The sequence below is a fragment of the Dendropsophus ebraccatus genome, chromosome 13 (genome assembly GCF_027789765.1).
Source record: "Dendropsophus ebraccatus isolate aDenEbr1 chromosome 13, aDenEbr1.pat, whole genome shotgun sequence".
Taxonomy (NCBI): Eukaryota; Metazoa; Chordata; class Amphibia; order Anura; family Hylidae; genus Dendropsophus; species Dendropsophus ebraccatus.
In genome coordinates, this window is record NC_091466.1 from 43675543 (window position 1) to 43697387 (window position 21845).

Genomic DNA, 21845 nt, shown 5'->3' on the forward strand with positions numbered 1-21845 from the left:
GACTCCACAAACACAAGTCTGTAGTATATACAATGGCTGTCATGGCATAAACAACCACGGGACAGGTAAGCATTATTTTATTTGTTTGATATAATATAGATGGTGGCTTATAACACAGTAAACTGCGAGTGCTGACGAGGCTATAGGGACAGAGGCGACAGTGCAGGTAGTAACACGACAACCTCTTGTGAGGTAAAAGTCTGCGCCCTGAGGTAACGCGGACACAGTTCCCGCCTCCTGACAGTAGTGGTCACGTGATCTCCCTGACCGCCCACGGGCTGGAAGTCGTAGAACGTTACTGAGGCGGGGCTTGACTAGTGGTCATGGGCGGGGTCTGTCTTGGGAGTAGCAGGAGGCGGGGCTATGAGATCGGTAGGCGGGGTTAGGTAGCAGAGTGACAGGAGGTGCCCGCTGCCTGTGCCGTGATTGACCCGCGGCTACGTGTGTCGCCAGTAGCGGGGATGCGGGGCGCCATGGCATCGGCGTACACCCGGCTGCGGCGGCTGACAGACTCCCTGCAGGACCCGGAGAAGGTGGCCCGCTTCCAGCATGTGTGCGGAGTGCAGAGCTCGCCATCACATGAGCAGAGGGACAGCCAGGAGGCCGCCGGGGACGGGCCCGCCAGACACCGGCGGCATCACAACGGGCTGCTGGAGAACGGGGCTGCCCGGTGCACGGAGCAGGAGAAGATGCAGCCGCTGCGGCGGAACTCTCTGACCGGGGAGGAGGGACAGCACTTCGTCATCCGCAACCGGCTGCTCTACTACCTGTTCACGCTGGGCACCGAGCTGGGCAACGAGCTCTTCTACATCTCGTTCTTCCCGTTCTGGATCTGGAACGTGGACGCGCAGGTCGGGCGGCGGGTGATCGTGGTGTGGGTGTGGGTGATGTATCTGGGCCAGTGCACCAAGGACCTGATCCGCTGGCCCCGGCCGCCCTCCCCGCCCGTGCTCAAGCTCGAGGTCTTCTACAACTCCGAGTACGGCATGCCCTCCACCCACGCCATGTCCGGCACCGCCATCCCGCTCTCCCTGCTGCTGCTCACCTGGGGACGATGGCAGGTAACCTCCCGGGAGATACCACTCACTGACAGGGGGGGGGGGGGCATAATGGACTCGTCCGGGGAAAGGTCACCAACTTTCATCTGGGTGTCAGTGTGAATACAGCTGTAGCTATGAAGTCATGCTGGGAGTTGTAGTTCTGCAGCAGCTGTGGCTATGAAGTCATGCTGGGAGTTGTAGTTCTGCAGCAGCTGTGGCTATGAAGTCATGCTGGGAGTTGTAGTTCTGCAGCAGCTGTGGCTATGAAGTCATGCTGGGAGTTGTAGTTCTGCAGCAGCTGTGGCTATGAAGTCATGCTGGGAGTTGTAGTTCTGCAGCAGCTGTGGCTATGAAGTCATGCTGGGAGTTGTAGTTCTGCAGCAGCTGTGGCTATGAAGTCATGCTGGGAGTTGTAGTTCTGCAGCAGTTTTGGCTGTTGGGTGATGCTGAGAGTTGTAGTTCTGCAGTGGCTATCAGGTGATGCTGAGAGTTGTAGTTCTGCAGTGGCTATCAGGTGATGCTGGGAGTTGTAGTTCTGCTGTGGCTGTCAGGTGATGCTGGGAGTTGTAGTTCTGCTGTGGCTGTCAGGTGATGCTGGGAGTTGTAGCTCTGCTGAGGCTGTCAGGTGATGCTGGGAGTTGTAGTTCTGCAGCAGCTGTGGCTATGAAGTCATGCTGGGAGTTGTAGTTCTGCAGCAGCTGTAGCTATGAAGTGATGCTGGCAGTTGTAGTTCTGCAGCAGTTTTGGCTGTTGGGTGATGCTGGGAGTTGTAGTTCTGCTGAGGCTGTGGCTGTCAGGTGATGCTGGGAGTTGTAGTTCTGCAGTGGCTGTCAGGTGATGCTGGGAGTCGTAGTTCTGCAGTGGCTGTCAGGTGATGCTGGGAGTCGTAGTTCTGCAGCAGCTGTGGCTGTCAGGTGATGCTGGGAGTCGTAGTTCTGCAGCAGCTGTGGCTGTCAGGTGATGCTGGGAGTTGTAGTTCTGCATCAACAACTGGGTTGGGGATAACTGCTCTGAGCTACATACATCCTCAGCGGCTTACATCCTATCCAGTTTGTTACAGTGTGTTGGCTCAGGTTAGGTTTGTCTAGAATTCAGACTCTGGACTGTGGACAGAAATGTTCCCATTCAGTGACAGCAAGCTGAGCTCCTATAAGTCAGTGGAGAATTGTATGAGAAACATGTCTAACTCCTCCTTGTATATGGTTGTATAGAACTGTGTATGCTGGGATGTAGCGGGATCACCAGCCCCTAGATGATTGGCTATTAGGCCAGGTACATGGTGACCTGAGCCATAGACTATAGTGCAGCTTTGTGTCCAGGCTCCATATGGATGCAGTTGGCATCTCATTGTGTGGTGCCCGCTGTACCACACAGTCATAAAGCCTCATTAAGATGGTATCATGTGGCCTCATGACCCCCTATAGTGTATAGCAAGGTTCTGCTTGGGGTGCAGCTCTAATACCTCCTGGACGGCCTGAGGAGTGTAGTACTGGTGCTGGTCCTCCGTTATGGTAGAGCCCAGCTGTAGCCAGGTGTTACATTATTAGATATCCATTTATATAAGTAATATTTAATGTTTGATGTTATACAGTGCAGATGTGGTCCCCATTGATGTCAATGGTTGATGGATTCTGTAATGCTGCGGTATGTCCAAACACGAGCGGCTAGGTTTCCTTCTTCAATAAACCACAGACAATCCCTTAGGCCATGGCACGTGAGAATTGTCACAGGAGGCGACTGCAGCGCCTCAGCCGATTGTACCATGTAGACCAGTCATGTCAAACTTTGGCCGAGGGCCAAATCTGGCCCGTGATGCTATTATTTGTGGCCCACCAGGCAATTCTGAGTTTGCATTACATCTGGCCCACCATGGCCACTATATAGGAGACTATGGGGGAGGGCTAGCTACTATATAAGAGACTATGGGGGAGGGCTGGCTACTATATAAGAGACTATGGGGGAGGGCTGGCTACTATATAAGAGACTATGGGGGAGGGCTGGCTACTATATAAGAGACTATGGGGGAGGGAAGGCTACTATATAAGAGACTATGGGGGAGGGCTGGCTACTATATAAGAGACTATGGGGGAGGGCTGGCTACTATATAAGAGACTATGGGGGAGGGAAGGCTACTATTTGGGCACTACTGGGAGGGCTGGCTAATATTTAAGACTACAGGGGAGGGATGGCCACTATATGGGACACTTGGGGGGGCTGGCTAATATTTGGGCAGTACTGGGAAGGCTGGCTACTGCATGAGACTACAGGGTTGGCTTGCTACTATATGAGACTATTGGGGAGGGCTGGCTACTATATAAGAGACTAAGGGGGAGGGCTGGCTACTTTATAAGAGAATATGGGGAGGGCTGGCTACTATATAAGACTACAGGGGAGGGCTGGCTGCTATGAGACTACGGGGGAGGGCTGGCTTTTATATCTGACTATTGGGGCAGGGCTGGCTACTATATGTGACTACAGGGGAGGGCTGGCTACTATATGTGACTACAGGGGAGGGCTGGCTACTATATGTGACTACTGGGGAGGGCTGGCTACTCTATGAGACTACAGGGGAGGGCTGGCTACTCTATGAGACTACAGGGGAGGGCTGGCTACTATATGGGACACTTGGAGGGCTGGCTACTCTATGAGACTACAGGGGAGGGCTGGCTACTATATGGGACACTTGGAGGGCTGGCTACTCTATGTGACTACGGGGGAGGGCTGGCTACTATATGGGACACTTGGAGGGCTGGCTACTCTATGTGACTACGGGGGAGGGCTGGCTACTATATGTGACTACTGGGGAGGGCTGGCTACTCTATGTGACTACTGGGGAGGGCTGGCTACTCTATGAGACTACAGGGGAGGGCTGGCTACTATATGGGACACTTGTAGGGCTGGCTACTCTGAGACTACAGGGGAGGGCTGGCTACTATATGGGACGCTTGGAGGGCTGGCTACTATATGAGACTACAGGGGAGGGCTGGCTACTATATGGGACACTTGGAGGGCTAGCTACTATATGGGACACTTGGGGGGCTGCCTACTATTTGGGCACTATTGGAAGGGCTGGCTAATATGTGGGGCAATTTTGGTTGGGTTGGCCACAACATGGGTCAATATTGGGGGGGGGTGGCTATTACATGGGTTTGGGTTAAATCATATCATAGCAATCTATCATGTCATTTAACATTGTGCACAGCACTGGGAGATGCACACTGTATTTGAGTTTGACACCCCTGATGTAGACTATTGTAGTGTCAGCGGAAACAGACTGATGGTAGCAGCAGCAGCACTATTCTATGTGGATCAGAGGCCACTCCTTGTGGCAGTCAGGTGGCTCTGTAGCTGGTGTCTGGTTAGGGGGTTGGAGGTAATCATTGTGGGTGACAGTGTTCTCAAGTTGCAGTGTAGACCAGGCCTTGAAGGAGTAGTCCCAATTTAAGGACTTATTTCCTATCCACATGATAGGGGATAACAGATTGATCTGTGGGGGTCTGACTTGTGGGATCTCCTGTCCTCACCAATCAAAAGTACACTCTAAGGCCCCTTTTACATGCACAGATTATCGGCAAGGAGCGTTGCTAGAAAACTTTTGCGCTGTCTAAAATGACCCTAAAATTGACCCTTGAAGGAATTTAGTGGTCGGCCTGTCCTTTCATTCTATATGGGGTTTCCAAATATTGCAGAGGGGACAACTTTGCTAGATGGAATGCCCCTTTAAAGGGGTTTTGCCATCCTGCAAAGATATCCCTGTCCACAGGATAGAGGATCACTATGTGATCACAGGGAGTCTAAGTATTGGGGCTCCATTCATTCTCTATAGGCCAGGGGTTGGGTAGGGAACCTTGGCTCTCCAGCTGTGGGAAAACTACAACTCCCATCATGCTTTAGCTTTGGCTGTCCAGGCATGATGGGAGTTGTAGTTTTGTGACAGCTGGAGAGCCGAGGTTCCCTACCCCTGCTATTGGCGCTAGAGAGGCGGCAGAATGTCTCCAGGAGCTAACATAGAGAATGATAGAAGCTTCGGCATGTACAGCCCAGTGCTCCATTCTAATGGGACACTTGGGTCCCTGTTCTCGAGATTGCAGGGGGTCTCAGCCATGTGACCCCCCTGGTCATATACTCGTCCTCCATCCTGTGGCCTGGAAGTAACTTTACAAAAGGGTGAAAATCCCCAATAAGGCCATGTACCGTATATGTTCTTAGACTCTGTGTGGCCACACATAAGTGTTCCTATGGGTGCGGCCAGGAATTCTGGCTAGTACATGAGGGTTCTGAATGGTAGCCCATCCTCTATTAGCTATTCCTTAGCGGAGGGATCTGGTAGCTGAGAAGAGTGAGGCTCGGCTTTAGTGAAGTCCCGTCCCTTGTACAAGTCCCAGCTAGATTGGAAGCAGATGATGTTTGTTGGTGGCTGCAGAAGAATGCAGTTCATCTGGAGGAAGCCGAGATCAGCCGTATAGGTCACCATGACAGATAATACAACAATTGTTCTCTCATGGTTGGGCTGTGTGCATGCTGCTTGAATCTGACATGTGTCGGTGCCCATACATAGCAGATGAACATTAGCCAGACTTGCCCATCTCTGTCTACAGGTTTAGTCCTAGCTCTCCGTGACAACAGATTTCTTGGAAGAAGAAGGGTCAGGCATGTTTTGTTTTTTTTTCTCTCCATTCAATTCCTTATCGTTCTCAAGATCTCTGCTTGCTGGCAGTGATTGGATGCGTTCTTCTTGGACGCTAGTGTGGGGATCCGATTTGCACATAGCCTGCACTTTATTTGCTTGTATAATGGATTTTGTTGTTAAATACCAACATGGAGAAACATGTTATTTTGCTTTGTTAGCAAAAATTCCCAGTAACCTCCGGGTATAACCTTTCAGCCGTGATGATTTAGCTTTATATAAAACCTGCTTACTGGGTTGCCAGTCCCGCACCTATACTAGATAAAGTCCTTTCTGTTTCTACTTGTCGTCGTCAGCATTTCTTATGTAATGGCTGTAAGACGTCTCATCCATTGACCCTTGATCTAGCATCACATGGTTCAGGATTTCTCAAGAGCGAATGACTTGTAACCATTAAAGAGAACATCCAACGGGGAGATAATATCTACCAGCTCATAACTAGCCTAAAGCTTCAGTGCAGGGAGCCACAGCCGGATAGTGGTGGTCCGCTCCTTTCTAGGACCACCATAATCATACAGATCCTAATTTTGTTGCTATACAGCCCCCCCAGACTCATTCCTGGCCCACTAGCCCTTGCAGAGCAGATAGTTTGGGGACTATAAAGAATTTTGTGGTGAATGCCTCGGATGCCAGACTCCAGTCTGCACAAGTCCTATAGCTCTTCAATGAAATTTGGAGGAGGAGGTGTGGATTGAAAGGCGTCCATTGACTTCTGCTTAGAGTTTTGGGTTCTGTCAGTGTCTATGGAAGCTCTTGCTTCTTGTGATCATCCCGCTTATGTTTTGCCCAGCACTGTCATCCCCTGTGACCATCATGTGTCATCTCCTGTTATACAGATAAATCTAATCCATGTGAAAGGTTGAGTAACTTTGTAAATACGTAACGGGACAGATTTAGCCTCACAAATGGGCCAGAATTCTTACATGACCTGTATCCCAGTTATCATGTGGTTTATACTCAAAGGTGTCTCATTGGTCATGGGGGTACGTCTTCACTGGAAGGACATCCCCGAAATGCTGCATCATGCATTCTGCTGTAAAGTAGGCCAGCTTTTAGTTTCAGTGGTTAGCACTGTAGCCTTGCAGCACTGAGGTCCTGGGTTTAAATCCCACCTAGGGCAACATCAGCAAAGAGTTTGTATTTTCTCTCTGTGTTTGCATTGGTTTCCTCCGGGTACTCTGGTTACCTCCCACACAAAACATACAGATAGGTGAATTTAGATTGTGAGCCCTATTGGGGACAGGGAGCAATAATTGGCAAGAACTTTGTAAAGTGCTGCAGAATCTGTGTGCGCTATACAAATAAAAGCATTATTATTGTTGCTTAGGGTATGTTCACACTGAGAAAATCAGGCAGAACTCCACAGCGGAGCTCCCCGCCACGTAATCCCGTCTGCCTCAGTGTGTCAGTGGGATGGCTCGCACACCTCCGCTTCTGCCGCTCTAAGAATTAACACGTCAATTCTTTGAGTGGAGCGCGTCATCCCAATGACACACTGAGGCAGTCATTGGGATGGCTCGCGCGCCTCTGACGCGCTCCACTCAAAGAATTGACGTGTTAATTCTTAGAGCGGCAGAAGCGGAGGTGTGCGAGCCATCCCACTGACACACTGAAGCAGACGGGATTCGGTGGCGGGGAGCTCCGCTGTGGAGTTCCGCCTTATTTTCTCAGTGTGAATGGTCCCTTACAGTAACTTTGGGTTTGAGTGAACCCGAACGCCATAGGTTGTATCCATGTTTTATAGGCATCCATCCATCTTTAGCCACCGGGATTCCAATGCCCAGCATTTGGGGTTGCGCAAATCCTAACTTTCTGTGCGCCTCCACACTAAGAATTGACATGTCAATTCTTTTAACAGAGAAGAGCCGCATGAGAAATCCCATTGAATCAATGGGGCAGGCGGAATTTCAAGTGGCGTCCACGGCATGGGCTCCACTTGAAAGTCCACCACTTCTTTCCTCAGTGTGAACAGGTCCTTTAAACTTTTGACGTGTCACAAAGACCTGTCAAAAGGTTGAGGTCTTGGTGCTGAAAACCCGTCCGATCCCACAAGCAGGGATAAATGATCAGCGCTTCTCCCAGCTCTTTCTAACATCCTCTTCTTGAGTGTTCAAAACTTTTAATATATTTCTATGAGAAACATATTTTTTTTCCAGGGTTGCATTCACAATTCTGCTGGAGGCTTCAGAGCTGAAATCATAAAGCTTCTAACTATAATCCAGGCTGTTATATTAGTATATTCACACTGTACTTTTAGTATACTTTTTATTATTTCCTTCATCTGAGAGAAGACAAATGCCTTTGGCTTCTTTTGGGCTGGTACTCATTGGCATCTATCAGAGGTATATCCTCCTGACGTATACTACATGTGCAGTGTGGAGCTACCCGTATTAATATCACTTCTATTGAAGCTGTGTATGAGGGAGTTCTCTTTCACACCCCTATTTATATATAACGCTGGTGTGAGATCTTACTCTGGTGTGAACGTGTGACTGTGGGTAGAGGGGAGAGACTGTGGAGTGGGTGGCTGCAGCTATCACAGTTATGTGAGGCATGACAGTCATGTGGAAAGGGATGATGGGAGGGAGACCTGAATTACACTGCATTATACCCCCCCCCCCCCCCCCCGCTGTTATTGGTAGAGAAACTGTACAACGTACGCTGTATGCAGGGAAGCTTAAAGGAGATGTTGCAAGAAACAGCCATGTTTTCCTAATCCTGTATGTCCCCTTTAGGGATGACAATCAGGGAAGCCCCTCTGTTACTTTTCTTGCTGATCCTGTAGATCATGTTCCTCAGCCTATTGCTCTTCAGCTGTTGCAAAACTACAACACCAATCATGCCCTGACAGCCTTTGGCTGTCAGGGCATGTTGGGAGTTGTAGTTTTGCAACATATGGAAGACTGTAGATTGGGAAACACTGCTATAGATTTGTTCATGGCCGCTATGTAGCTTTCCTGTTTACAATGTTGTAATCTTGTACTGAATACAAATCTCACAATCTGATGTTCTTTCCCAGTGCTGCCATCCGGGTCAAACCTGGACAGCATTATTGACACGGCGTCGTCACCATTGCATTATATTGTGAGGGTATGAGGGCACGCTGAGACTTCCAAACCAGTCACAGATCAGACGCGTTCACCATGCGGGAATAATATTGGTCCCACTGCTTACCCTTCTTCTTTTATTTATAAGGGCTTCCACTGCCGGTGACCCGTTCCTACAATGTGATACACCTCTAATTTATTTAAAGGAATGTATCAATAGCACTTTAATCAGTGAAGTACTAAGCCTTCTATGGATCCCAGGTTTATCCCCCCTTTGTAGCTATAGTCACCCTGGTCAACGCTTGACAGTGATTATATGACAAAGCTAAAGCAGATCTACTGCCAGATTCTGTCATCCTTGTTTAGTGCATATAGTAAACCTTTGAACAAAACATCCATAAAATGTAATCTGTTATCTTTATATCATGCTCAGAGCTACAGACATGGGCGGATAGCTGACGCGGAAATAAAACGAATGATACCTGTCTCTCACATGATGGCTGTTGGCAAAACTATAAAATGATGTTTTTCTTATATGCTGAAGAGTCATGGAAGCTGTGCTGTGCTACAGCATGCACAATTGTTCTCTCCCCCACCCCTCCCTGCATGATTGATATACAGGCCTGTGCATTCATTATTTGGGAGAAGGAGGTGGTGTGCATTCTGCAGCTCAGCCCAGTCTCCACAACTCTTGGGCTTGTAAGAGAAACATAATTTGATAACTTTGCAAACAGCCATCATCTCAAAGAGAGGTATAATTCATTGTATTTCCCTATCGGCTATCTGTCCATGCAGCTCTAAGCATGATATAGAGCTGACAGATTCTCCAGTCAACATGTTTTTGGTGTTCACCTACAAATGGTGCCTTATAAAGCAAAGTTAAAGGAGAAGTTCAACCAAAAGTATTTTTTAATATGGAAAGTTAGACAAATTCCTAATGTACATTAATTATGGGAAATGCACATATAGGGCTATTTCCCTTAATTTAGTAGATGGGGCAGGCGTTTGATTCTGTAAAAAAAACGTGACGTCACGAATCAGTTGTACAGGAATCAGCTGTACAGGAAAGCTGTCAGTGACGTGGAGCAGCCTCAGCGGACTTATGGGCCTGCACTCCTTATTGTTTTGTAAATAAACACAGTGACACCTAATAGATTGTTTAGCAAACTTAAGATGTGCTCACGCCTTAGACAGTGTGTCAGTCCAGTTCTTGCTTTTACTGATTATAGCTCGCGCACTGATCTAAATTCTTTGCTCCTTATTTATTTTATCATTATGGGGGCAGCCATCTTGCCTGAACTACTGTTAGCAGCATTTATATAAGCATCTATATAAGTCATTGATTTTAATCAGAGCATTTTCGATAATGTCTCATTGCGGGAAATTGATCAGTAATATATAAAAGTTTGGATCATTTTCCTAGTTATGAATTCCTTTCCTAATAAATTACATTGTGAGGATAATTGAAAAATTCAAAAATTATAGCATTATAATAATGAGACATGGAGGTGAGGAGTTGTAGATCTGTACTATGACTGGGTGTGTGAGGCTTTAAGACGATGTTGCATGCTGGGAATTTTAGTTCTGCACCCTTTATTGAGCCTCAGGATGGAATACTGCATTATACAGGCCATCTTTCTTAGCACATTGTTAACTTTCATTTGTGAAGGAGGATTCATGTCAGCTTTGCTTTTTACTTGTTGCTCCCCCCATCCCCCCACTTCCGTAAGCCACTTCTCCAAAATGCAAGATGTTGGGTAAGATTGTTGATGACGTCCCCACTCCTTACACCAGAGCCAGACATATTGGAGACAACCATAGTCTGCTTTATCGACAGACACGTCAAGCACTTAAAGGGCTTAACGCACAAAATATTACATGGACAGAGCTTTTTATGAATAAATAAAATAATAATTTGGCATAGTTTTCCTATGACCTGCTTGAATGGATTATCCTATGGGTGAAAAGAAAAAAAGTAATACTAGATAAACCCTTTAAGGTGAGCACTTTAAAGTGTCCAGTCCAGTCCAATCTGTTATATAGAGTGGGAGCATCCCTAGCATTCAGCACTGGCTGGCCTGCCATCCTGCTTGTCATTAGGTAATCCGCTCTCTCTCGTGAATGCCGGCGGCGGGTGCTGACATATCAGGAGCCAAGTAAAGGTATCTATTCATGTGCAAGATCTGCTAATATTGTGCGGAGCTCTTCACTAAACATTTTGGGGAAAGTTCACACTGTGACTGACTGTGCCTTCCAGGGCACATATATGTCAGCAACCTGGCAAATAAGATGTCCGCATATATGTGCATGGACCAACACAGACCCCCTTGACTTGTCGTGAACAAGCCTCTAAGGGTGCGTTCACACGTACAGAATCCGCAGCAGATTTAATGGTGCAGATATCAATTAAACTAAATAACTGAAGACTGGATCCAATCTGCTGCGGATCCTGTACATGTAAATGCACCCTAATGGGGTTCCCGTAACGTGCAGAGACATTGCCCGAATCCTGAAAACTAATTGGGGTGGTGCAGATTTCTGGCAGAAGACTCTGATTTTTGTTCCCAAGATTTCAGGGGTCCCTGAAGACCACATGTAATCATACCTTTATATATACACCCCCTAAGTAATAAATAAAAAAACAAAACAACTTTTGACATGTGGCAGATATATGCAGAAAGATGTGATCTGTCAGGCTCTGGGTATTCAGATCTCCACTGATCTCTGGAGATAAATGGGAGAAGCCCTCAGCTGTATGCTTCTCTCCAGCTCCCTGCAGTCTTCATCTCGCTGCATGAAACAAATCGATATAACATATAAAGTGTTTGTTTTTTATAATGACCGACACTTTAAGGGGGTTTGTGACGTGGCCCTTGTCTACCCATGGTGACCCTTCATTACAATCTATGAGGCTTACAAAGTGAGTATTGCAGGTTTACTCCGATGGCTACTTGTCTCTGTTGCCAACTCTGTTACTGTTCTTTGGATTGCTTAGGGTTTCAGTGGCCAAGCTTCCAGCAATAAGAGAGAGCACAGATGTGTGTGGTTAGGGACCCCTTTAAGAGGGTTGAGCTTGATGCTTCATGTACCTTTTTGTGATCTGAAGATGATCTGGTGCAGGTAGTATACAGCTCTGTACACATGCAATGCTAAAGGTGATAGATCTGTATATACTATATCTCCATAGATTGCAACCAGGGAATCAGAGTATCTGCACTTGGTGCTGTGTCAGTGACTGTCAGGATTGTGACAATGTAACAGTGAACAACAGGAAGCCTCAAGAACTGCTGACATGTCCTCTGTCATGTCCTCTGTGATGTTCAAGTTCAGCCAGGTTCATTGATAAGATTGGGGGGGGGGGGATGTGACAGTGACCTTTTACCTATAACGTGCTCATATTGTGCTTCTCTTACTGGGGTTATGTAAGTGTGACTAGGACACAGGATTGTATAAGCATTTTCTAACTTTGTTTTGTAGTTCATGTCTTTTAACTTGTTTCTTCTTTTCCCCCCATATATTCAGTATCCATTCTTTTACGGACTTATATTTGCCATGGTCTGGTGTTCCTTGGTGTGCCTTAGTCGCGTCTATATGGGAATGCATTCAATTCTGGTAAGTTCCTTGGATTCCCCTTTTCTCTATCCACACAGGGTAATAATGTGACATATTATGCATTTTGTGCTTTTTGTCACTTTAGAGAAAACATCTAATGTGTCAGACGTTTTGATCGGTCAGGGTCTATGTTCAGAGTCCCACTGAATGTTCGACCAGGGAGAAGAGCTTGGCTAACTTCTTCGCTCCTTGGCTTGCTGTGATCTACGTCTCGCAGACGAGCTTTATAGACTACATACAAACATAAAGTCTACATACACTTTTAATAACTAAAGCCATCTGTTATCTCTCCCACCCGTCCTCTTCATACACAGGAACGTTTGGCATGGCCGAGAGTTCCTGTGTTCCCTATGGAGAGAGCTCTTGCTGCATCTTATGTCACACAGAACAAAGGAACTGGGTAATGATTTTTCTGGCCGACCCCTATTGCCACTGTCATCATCTGTTGGTCGTTCTAGACAGCCCCATACACTGAGCGGCAGGTATGGCCATCTAAAGTGTATGGGAACCTTTAGTTGGGCACTCCTCCCAGCTCTGAGAATTGGTTGGGGTCTGATCATCCAGACCCTGAGCAATCAAAACGTTGGATGTGTCTCTAAGACATGTCAGAAGTATTTTAAAGTGACAGTGCATAGATAAGCTGGACATACTACTGGCTGAAGACTTGCTTGGTCGACAGCTATCTCTCCTGATTTTGGGCGGAGTGTGCTTGTGTTCTGAATGGGCAGAGGGCAGAAAACCGCTGACAGACTCCTCCCCAAGAATGAAAAGATTGGGCAGATAAAATCCAACATGCCCCATACTTCTCTCCAGTATACTTATCTATTGTCATGATACTTATTTATTGTGTATGTCCAGCTTTAGCAGTTGGTTGTGGTTAAGGGTTATTCCAGTATAAAAAAAAAAAGCTTGGTATGGTGAAGCTTCTGTAAAAGTTGAGAAAAAAGTGATACTTTCCCACCCTAGTCCCCTGCTGCATGTTTTTTCTCCCTGCTTCCAAGACGTTAGATCAGGACCTGCCATATAAGCCACTTACTGGCCGCAGCAGTGTCCCGGCCTTGGGAGCAGAGATAAGAGGATGCAGCAGGGGACCGAGGGGACTTGCAAGAGGAACCGAAAGGACTGGGATAGGTATCACTTTTTTTTCTACTGGAATATTCCTTTAAGGGGGGCTGACCTTTTTAAATATATTGCTGCTGGTGCATGTAAAACAATAAACATGTTATCCTCACCTGTCCGCGCTCCCTTGGTGTCGCTAGTGTCCCCTGCTGACTGCAGAACCTCCACTTCCAAGACTAACTTGTCTTGGGAGTGACAGCCCGCTCCACCATTTACTGTCTTGAGAAGGGACAGTCCTGCGGTCAGTGATTTGCTGAGCAGTTTGTCACTCCTGAGACAAGGTAAGGCCCTATTCCATGGAACGATTATCGTCCGTATTCGCCCGATAATTGTCCCATGGAATAGAAGGCAACAATCAGCCGACATCGTTCATGTCGGCTGATCTTTGCGTCGTTTGTCTTTCAAACATGTTGAAAGACAAACGACTCATACAGCAACGATCTGCTGCCGTCAGGGGAGGACACAGAGGGAGCGCGGACAGGTAAGGATAACATGTTAATGGTTTCATATGCACCAGCAGCAATATATTAAAAAAAAAAAAAAGTCCAACCGTCGGACAACCCCTATAGGGGCTCTTATAAACCGTTATTCTGGAAAATTACAAAGAAAATAATAAAATCTGTGAATGTCCCCCAAAATGTGTATTAATCAGTGTAAGGTTAAAGACTCACTTTCATCTCATATTCCATAGTTCAGCACTTGGAAAGTGCAGCCATCTTCCCCTTGAGGAATCCTTTGTGTGGCCATTCATCAATAACACAAGCTCCATAAATGATTTTTTGCTATTACTGCTGTTATTGAGCTTCTGAGAGTTCCCTCACCCTCATTTTCTCCACGTCAGGGAGTGGGACCAGAACTGGGCTGTTTGCCAGTAGTGCACGCACAGGGCTTCCTTTCCCTTACTTTTTTGTCCAGTCAAAGCACATACTGTTGTCTGCAATGTTGTGGCATTGTGTTGGAGAACGAACATTAACCTGAACTGACTGGCGCCAAACTTGGTTATAACAGTACACTACAATAGATGGCATATGGAGGGATTTGCAAGGTGCTGTGTGAGCAGAAAGTTAAGAAACAGCAACTGCAGTAAGGAAGAGGTTACACTTAGGAATGGGGGGTAGATTTCACAGCAGCACTGTGGACATACAGCAGTTGCTACACCAGTATTTACACAAGTGACAGCTGCCCCTGAGCTTTATGGGTGGTGAGAGATGAGGGGAAAGCCTTGATTTACCTTTCAGTAATGCTGCGGATCATCTTCAGCTGGCAGTTTGGCTGAGCTTGCAGGTACACATAAGAGGCATCTGGTAATCTCTGTTCTCCTATTCTTTGTTTTAGTGTACCTGACAATGAGACAGAACCAAAATGCCATCTTGCCTTGTTTACAGAAATAGGTGCTTCATATAACTAAGCGAGAGAAATAAGGTTTATATTACAACGTGACTGCATTGGCTATACATTTGTTTTCAGCATTTTTTGTGCTTGGCACTGTCGCCATCTTCTAACCTCTGTTCTTCTCTCCCTGCAGGATGTTGTAGCTGGTGTCCTTTATGCAATCCTCATATTGGTTGTCTTCCATCCGGCTCTAGATATCATTGACAATTTCAACCTGACTTATAAGTATGCCCCCCTAATAATCATCAGCCTGCACCTTGCCCTGGGCATTTTCTCCTTCACACTTGATACATGGAGCACATCCCGAGGGGACACCGCAGAAATCCTTGGCAGCGGAGCTGGCATTGCCTGCGGGTCACATGTCAGTTACATGTTGGGATTCTTGAAGGAACCATCACCGGATACATTGCCCTTCATCATCCCACCCATCACAGTGACTCTACTGGGGAAGGCCATGCTTCGGGTTTTAATCGGATTAGTAGTTTTATTACTGATCAGAGCCGTCATGAAGATGATCACCATTCCCTTGGCCTGCAAAGTGTTTGGCATTCCTTGTGATGATGTCAGAAAAGCGAGACAACGCATGGAGGTGGAACTCCCATACCGCTATCTCACCTATGGCATGGTTGGATTTGCAGTCATGTTTATTGTCCCGTATTTGTTTACATGGGTGGGGCTACATTGATGGTGAACTTCTCCAGGCTTTTTCCAGCACCTAGCGGTATTTTTTAAGATTATTCCAAATACTCAAGACGGACTTGTTGTCTTCTTATAGGGAGGGACTTCAAAGGTTGAATAATTCCTCTTCATAACTAAAGTGCACTGGTAGAAAAGCAACTTTTGGGCCGATATGGCAGTAAACGGTCCTTGATTATTATTATTTTTTCCATTTGAATTGCAGCTACTTGCAAGCCTAGTGTATATTGGTTTTATATCCTAAAACCATTTTTCTTTAGATTCAGGTACTGTATGAAACTGCTTGAGAATTGTGCCTTTCTTTGCTATGATCACAATGCCATGTATACTGTGATGTTAGAGGCAAGCATCCAGAACATAGCTTGAACTATAGAAATAATTTTTACACGTTAATGACAATGCCTGTTTGCATGTGTAAATCATTTTAATGCAGCAGAGCTCTAGTCCCTGGTATATACCTTGGGACAGACGGCAATAGCCATGTCTTTTGGCATGTTTCTTTATATAGCATATCATTAATGGGAGAGGGCACCCACCAAGGGTTAATCCTTTTGGTGCTGTAGGCCAGTCTTCCCATACCTTGCACTGCCCAGCCATCTAGTTCAGCAGATCTACAGCCTTTCTTTTGGGTTGTACATTGGGCTCAGCACTTACTGGGTTAGGCTGGGTCTCTCTTCTAGTGTCAGTTTGGGATATCGGATCATTGGTCGGGCCAGGACATGTAGCCATAATGCAGATGCAAAAATGTGTCTGTATTATCCTAATGTGAAACCCGGCCTTTAAGGGAGCTGGGAAAAAGATCTGACTTTTTTGTCATCCGCCCATTCAAATGAATGGGCTAAGTTGCAATATCAGGTACAGCCTTCTGACATAAGTGGTGCTGTTCTGGACAAACGGACCCTTTTATTCTAATCTGTTTCATTCTTTCTAAGCACCTAGTAGATGTCCTTTTACATCTGTCTTTTACCTGGTGTGTTTTACCAGGTATCATTTCAATTGTTCCATTGACCACTATGTACATTTCATTCATTTTAGTCCTATCTTATATTTGTCCCCCTCCCCTTTTTCTGTGTGTATGCGATCAAATTCCAAATAAGATATATGTATGACTTGCTATTCATTCTTTGTAGAGCTTTGTGGTCCAGCTATTGCAGAATAATTTTATAGGCACTGATTGTAGAACTGGTGGCTTTTTAGGACCCTGTACACATTGCAAGACTTGTAATAGTCAATCAGTCCTTGTAAATAGAGGGCATAGCAATGTTGGGGGCACGTTAGCCGAGCCATCGTCACTGGGAGCAATATATTTATGGTACGTTAATATTTCAGAATATAAGAGAATTATCATGTAATGCATTAAGAAAATATCGCCTACACCCTATAGGGGGACACTGCTGATGGGTTGCAGTGTAATTCATAGGACTACAGCTCAAGGGTTGTCTCTTATAAATGTCCTGTTAGGAAGTTATAATAGATGGGAGTTAAAAAATGGTGGTCCTTTGTTCAGGATCCTCTTTCAGCTGCAAAGAGTGTCTCTTGCTCTGGAGGACCCGTACTGTCCAGCATTACACAGATGATATACTGAGTTGAATTGGTGCTGTGTAATACCTACGTTGTCCTGTGGTGGTGCTGCTGGCAAACAGAACACAAAAAAAGCACCTGATCGCTGTTGGTCCCACTTTATGATCATCTTATTGCCAGAGGACAAATTTTAACAAACTTCTTACCAGAGACACATGTTAGGTTACTGTGGCATTTTTCGCAGCCTGCACCATGGGAAGGTGATGGGTACACTTTTTCCATTACATTAGATAATCTCTGCCATGTCTTGTGCAGCTGAGTCGCTTGAATGTTTTTTTTTTTTTCTTTCCCAGCACAATAGTATAGTTGTTTTATGTTGACTATGTTGAATAGTATAGTTGTCTTATGTCAAGACCTTTCTTCATACTGAGGTCTGTTTTACTATGACACAAGAGCTGTAGGTTCTGTTTCTAGCATGTTATACTAAAGGGGTTGTCCCAGTGTTAACGTTTATGGCCTATCCACAGATAGGGGATGTGTATGATCTTAGGGGATCCGACTGCTGGGGTCCCCAGCGATCCCAAGAACAGGCGTCTTGTTGGGGGCATGCTGTAATGTGTGTACAGGGACAGAGGTCTTGAATAAATCCATTTGCAACCACTCTGCTGGAAGCTGGACTCGGTGATTTGTTGGATCCCAAGAACAGTAGTTGCGAAGATTGCAATTATATGGATTGACAGTCATATGTGCAATGCTGCAGAATATAGCCAAGCACAGCACATGGGTAACCGGCTGCCACATCCCTGGATAGGGTATATGTGTCATTGGCGTCACAGCCTCTTTAAAGACCAATATGAGCAATTACTCACTATAAACCAAGCACAAGATCAGATGAACATCTCTAAGCATCTGGCCAACTGGTAAACATGCAACTGGTAAACATCTGGCCTGTTGGTAAACATGCCTACCAACATGAGCCACCCTACCGTGGCCTACACCAGCTGTATCCCCCGCTCACCTGATATAAAGGGTGGGGGGGGGTGGAGGAGGCACGGCCTTCTCCTGCGCCTGATTTTTTTTTTTTTTTTTTTTAAAGGTTTATGTCTGGAAACAGGTGTATACCAGGCAAAAATGTACACCTTCTCTGAGCAGGTGTAGATTTTTACACAATGGCCACGCTAGGCGCAGGGCCGGCTGGGGAAAAGGGGGAGGGGCTTTTAGACCGGCGTATGAGTACGTCACTCTTGACATTTTTTTTTCCCCAGTTGTGCTTACCTCTCCACACTCCCCCGGTGTCCTTATGCCATGTCGTCGATGGCCCCTGCTGACTGCATCGCAGCTACTTCTGAGACAAACTTGCCTTGAAAATGACAGCCCGCTCTGCCAATCACTGACTGGATAGGAAGGCCCTGCATCCAGTGACTGGCTAAGTGGGCTGTCGTTCCCGAGACGACCGGGAGTAATGCAGCAGGGGAGCGCTGAGGGGTAAGCATAACTGGGGGATTTATCAAACATGGTGTAAAGTGAAACTGGCTCAGTTGCCCCTAGCAACCAATCATTCCACTTTTCTTTCCTCACAGACTCTTTGGAAAATGAAAGGTGGAATCTGATTGGTTGCTAGGGGCAACTGAGCCAGTTTCACTTTCCACCATGTTTGATAAATCTCCCCCAACATGTTTATTATGTTTTCCAACAGACCAGCAATATAAATAAAAACATCCAACATCTTCAGCCACTGGTATTCAAATGCTGAAAAGTTGGACTGGAGCATGCTCAAGGTGCGCTCATCTCTCTCTTCTTTATGTTGTGTTTCCTGTGAAACATTTACCGTAGCACAAGGGTATGTGCTCACGTGGTTGCAGAAAACTGCTCTAAGAGCAGTGTAACACCCTGTTAAACGTAGGTTGTGCTGGCAACTATTGCCACGCATTGTAGCAGCCAAAAGTGAATCTAGACTCATTGCAGCAACCAGAAATCCATCCTGGGTTCCTGTTGGGTTGCGCTTATGGCCGCATACACTTAGCCTTCAGCCTGATGATCTGGGTGCATGGAACCTAGTTGTATATTCATTCCTGTTTTCTGTGTATGATTCTTCGGATTTTTTTTTTCATTAAGAAATTAATAATTTTAAAAAATTAATTTAAATCCTTTGCGATTTCACAGTTCCAGACTTCTCCATATACGTGAGTGGGATAAAACCCACAAAAAATGCATCGGAAGCACAAGAAAAACCATAATGGAGGTAGAAAACCTCAAACTTTGATTGGTCGTGGTCTCAGGGGCTTATAATAGAGCCCATCTCCTGCAACGAGTCGAAGTGAGCACCAAGCTGAGGGAGCGGAGCTGCCGTGTACACGTCTGCAATATTTTGTAAATGATAATGACTTCTACTTTGTGTTTTCCAAGGCCTCAAACTGTAATGGATGAAGTCAGTAATACTGCTCCATGTGAACACAGCCTAAGCTGGTATCTTGTTGTTATTGCACTATATTACTATTGAGTTTTCTTGAACTGTATTGGCGCCTTCAGCAGTAGAACAGAACATTTCTCTGCATTGATGAATGTGGATAGGGCCTTATTTTCCACATGAATGTACCCAGGGTGTGCATCCAGTGATAATGTTTTTTTGTACATTTCATTATATTTATTGGGGGAGGTTTTCACTGTTATAACTTGAGACTTGTTAAAAAAACTTCTCAAGTACAGCAGACTTTACATTGATCAAACCTTTTGATGGTCTATTTCCGTCTTCCTTTCATGCCTTTACCACCTTCAGCTGTTAGGGGATGATGGGAGTTGTAGTCTTAAGAGCCACACGGTGGTCTAATGTTTATAGGGGGAGCCTTTATAATCCCCTTGAGTTGTTGAGCAAAGAAGGGGATTGGGCATGATGGATTTTAACATATAGGATTGTTGTCTATGTTTATAGGGCAGATAGTTTCGTTGTAGTTACCCTACACATAGAGATCAATGCTGCATATATTGATGGGTGTAGAAGTATGGCACCTTTCAATAGTAGGGTACAGGTGCAATCTTTGACATCATCTTTTTTGCTCCTTTATTTTTTTGCCATGTGTAGCCTAAGGGTCCTATTCCATGGGCCGATGGGGGCCCGATCAATAATGTAAACGAGTGCCGATCTGCTAGATCAGCGCTTGTTTACTGGGCCTATTCCACGGCCCGATAATCGTTTAGCGAGGGCTGCAGGGACATCCTTACCGATGTCCTTTCAGCCCTTGTTTAAACAGCATATTTTACCTGAGCATGCTGCAGGGCTTCTCCTGCGCTCCTTCTCCCGGTCCTGCGCACAGCAGCAGCTTTGGCTAGTGATTGGCTGAGCGGTCTGTCAGCTAAAGCTGCTGCTGCACGCTGTACCGGGAGAAGGAGCGCAGGAGAAGCCCTGCAACATGCTTAGGTAAGGTATGGTGTTTGTGAAATCGTCTGTCACTGTTGCTATCCTACATAGCAATGCGCGGTCGGTGCCCCGATGATTTTAGGTTTTGCACCTAAATAAACGATCAGCCGATGACACATCATCAGCTGATTGTTTTCTCTATTCTACAGAGGGATAATTGGCCGATTATCGCTCCATGGAATAGGCCCCTAAGGGCTTCCTCACATGGGGAGAAAAAAAAATGCAGAAACAGGCTTTTCACATCAGGGTCTTAACCCACTAATTTTAAAGCAATTTTATGCCATTTTTTTTTTTTTTTTTGCAATACCAATTTCCATGTTGTCGTATAAGACATGGCATGGCAGTTCCTAGCATGAATCCATTAAAAAAGAAAATGGTGGGTGATCCCATTTATCTCTATGTATATCAATTCTCATGCAATGCTAGAGATTACTATTGTGCGATAGTGTCTAGCCTTAGCCAGCCTATGTGTTAACAGTGAAAACCTCCTCTTCAATTCATCATCCTTTTCATTGTTCTAATTTTTCCACAGCAGAGACTATTTATTCTACTTTGTATTCACAAAGTTGTTAGTATTGCTTTAAACAGAATCTTTCGGTTCCTGTATCATGTTCAGAGCTCAAGTATCAAGAAGCAGGTGCCAAGCTGCAGCATGCATGCCTCCTCTCTCCCCTACCCCTCCAGATTCCAGCTCTAAGTACTGTGAGTCAATCAAGACTGATAGGTGGGGGAGGGAGGAGGCATGCATGCTGTGGCTCAGGACTGACTCCTTAACACATGAGCTCAGAGCATGATGTAGAGCTGACAGATTCCCTTTAATTGCACAGATTGTTCTATTTTACATGTAAACGTCACCTAATTGTTTTATGATGATATGTCAAGAAGTCTAACTTTTTAACTTGATTTTATGTTAAAAGAAAAATATGTATATATATATATATATATTACATACAGATCTATTAAATGCCCTGATCTGCTTTGTGTCCGCAATACTGTTATCGATTCTATGTATGGCTTGTAAGAATATAGAGTGTTAATACAAATATATTCAGATTCAGGGAATCCCATCTTGTGTCTTTGTTAAACTATTCTTCTATAAAAATGAATGAATGAACGCACGTCTTGTGGTTGGGGAATCCTTCTGCCGTGCCTAGGATAATAAAGTTATAGTAGGAAATAAGTAACAATGTGTCTCTATAATCCAATGGAATTCATTTTTAATCTGACATTTAATGCCAAGGCGCTTGTTTCCAGAGCAGAAGGCAGTATATGGTGCATAAGCCAAAGCACAGGTAACCAACAAGAAGAGAGAACTG

At 45.6% G+C, this 21845-nt stretch overlaps 1 protein-coding gene across 1 annotated transcript; it reads left to right on the top strand.

Moving 5' to 3' along the window:
• The first annotated feature begins 356 nt into the window (after positions 1 to 356).
• SGPP1 (sphingosine-1-phosphate phosphatase 1) lies at positions 357 to 21596 on the top strand. Its single transcript, XM_069949713.1, has 3 exons — positions 357 to 1061; positions 12297 to 12386; positions 15031 to 21596. Exons 1-3 carry the CDS (start codon positions 462 to 464, stop codon positions 15580 to 15582), a joined length of 1242 nt encoding a protein of 413 aa, XP_069805814.1. The 5' UTR covers positions 357 to 461; the 3' UTR covers positions 15583 to 21596.
• The last annotated feature ends 249 nt before the right edge of the window (positions 21597 to 21845 follow it).

Excerpts from the sequence above, each read along its gene's own strand:
- SGPP1 (XM_069949713.1), top strand. The coding sequence starts at position 462 with ATGCGGGGCGCCATGGCATCGGCGTACACCCGGCTGCGGCGGCTGACA. Across the intron at positions 1,062-12,296 it reads TCACCTGGGGACGATGGCAG|TATCCATTCTTTTACGGACT; the intron begins GTAACCTCCCGG and ends CCATATATTCAG. Across the intron at positions 12,387-15,030 it reads TGGGAATGCATTCAATTCTG|GATGTTGTAGCTGGTGTCCT; the intron begins GTAAGTTCCTTG and ends CTCTCCCTGCAG.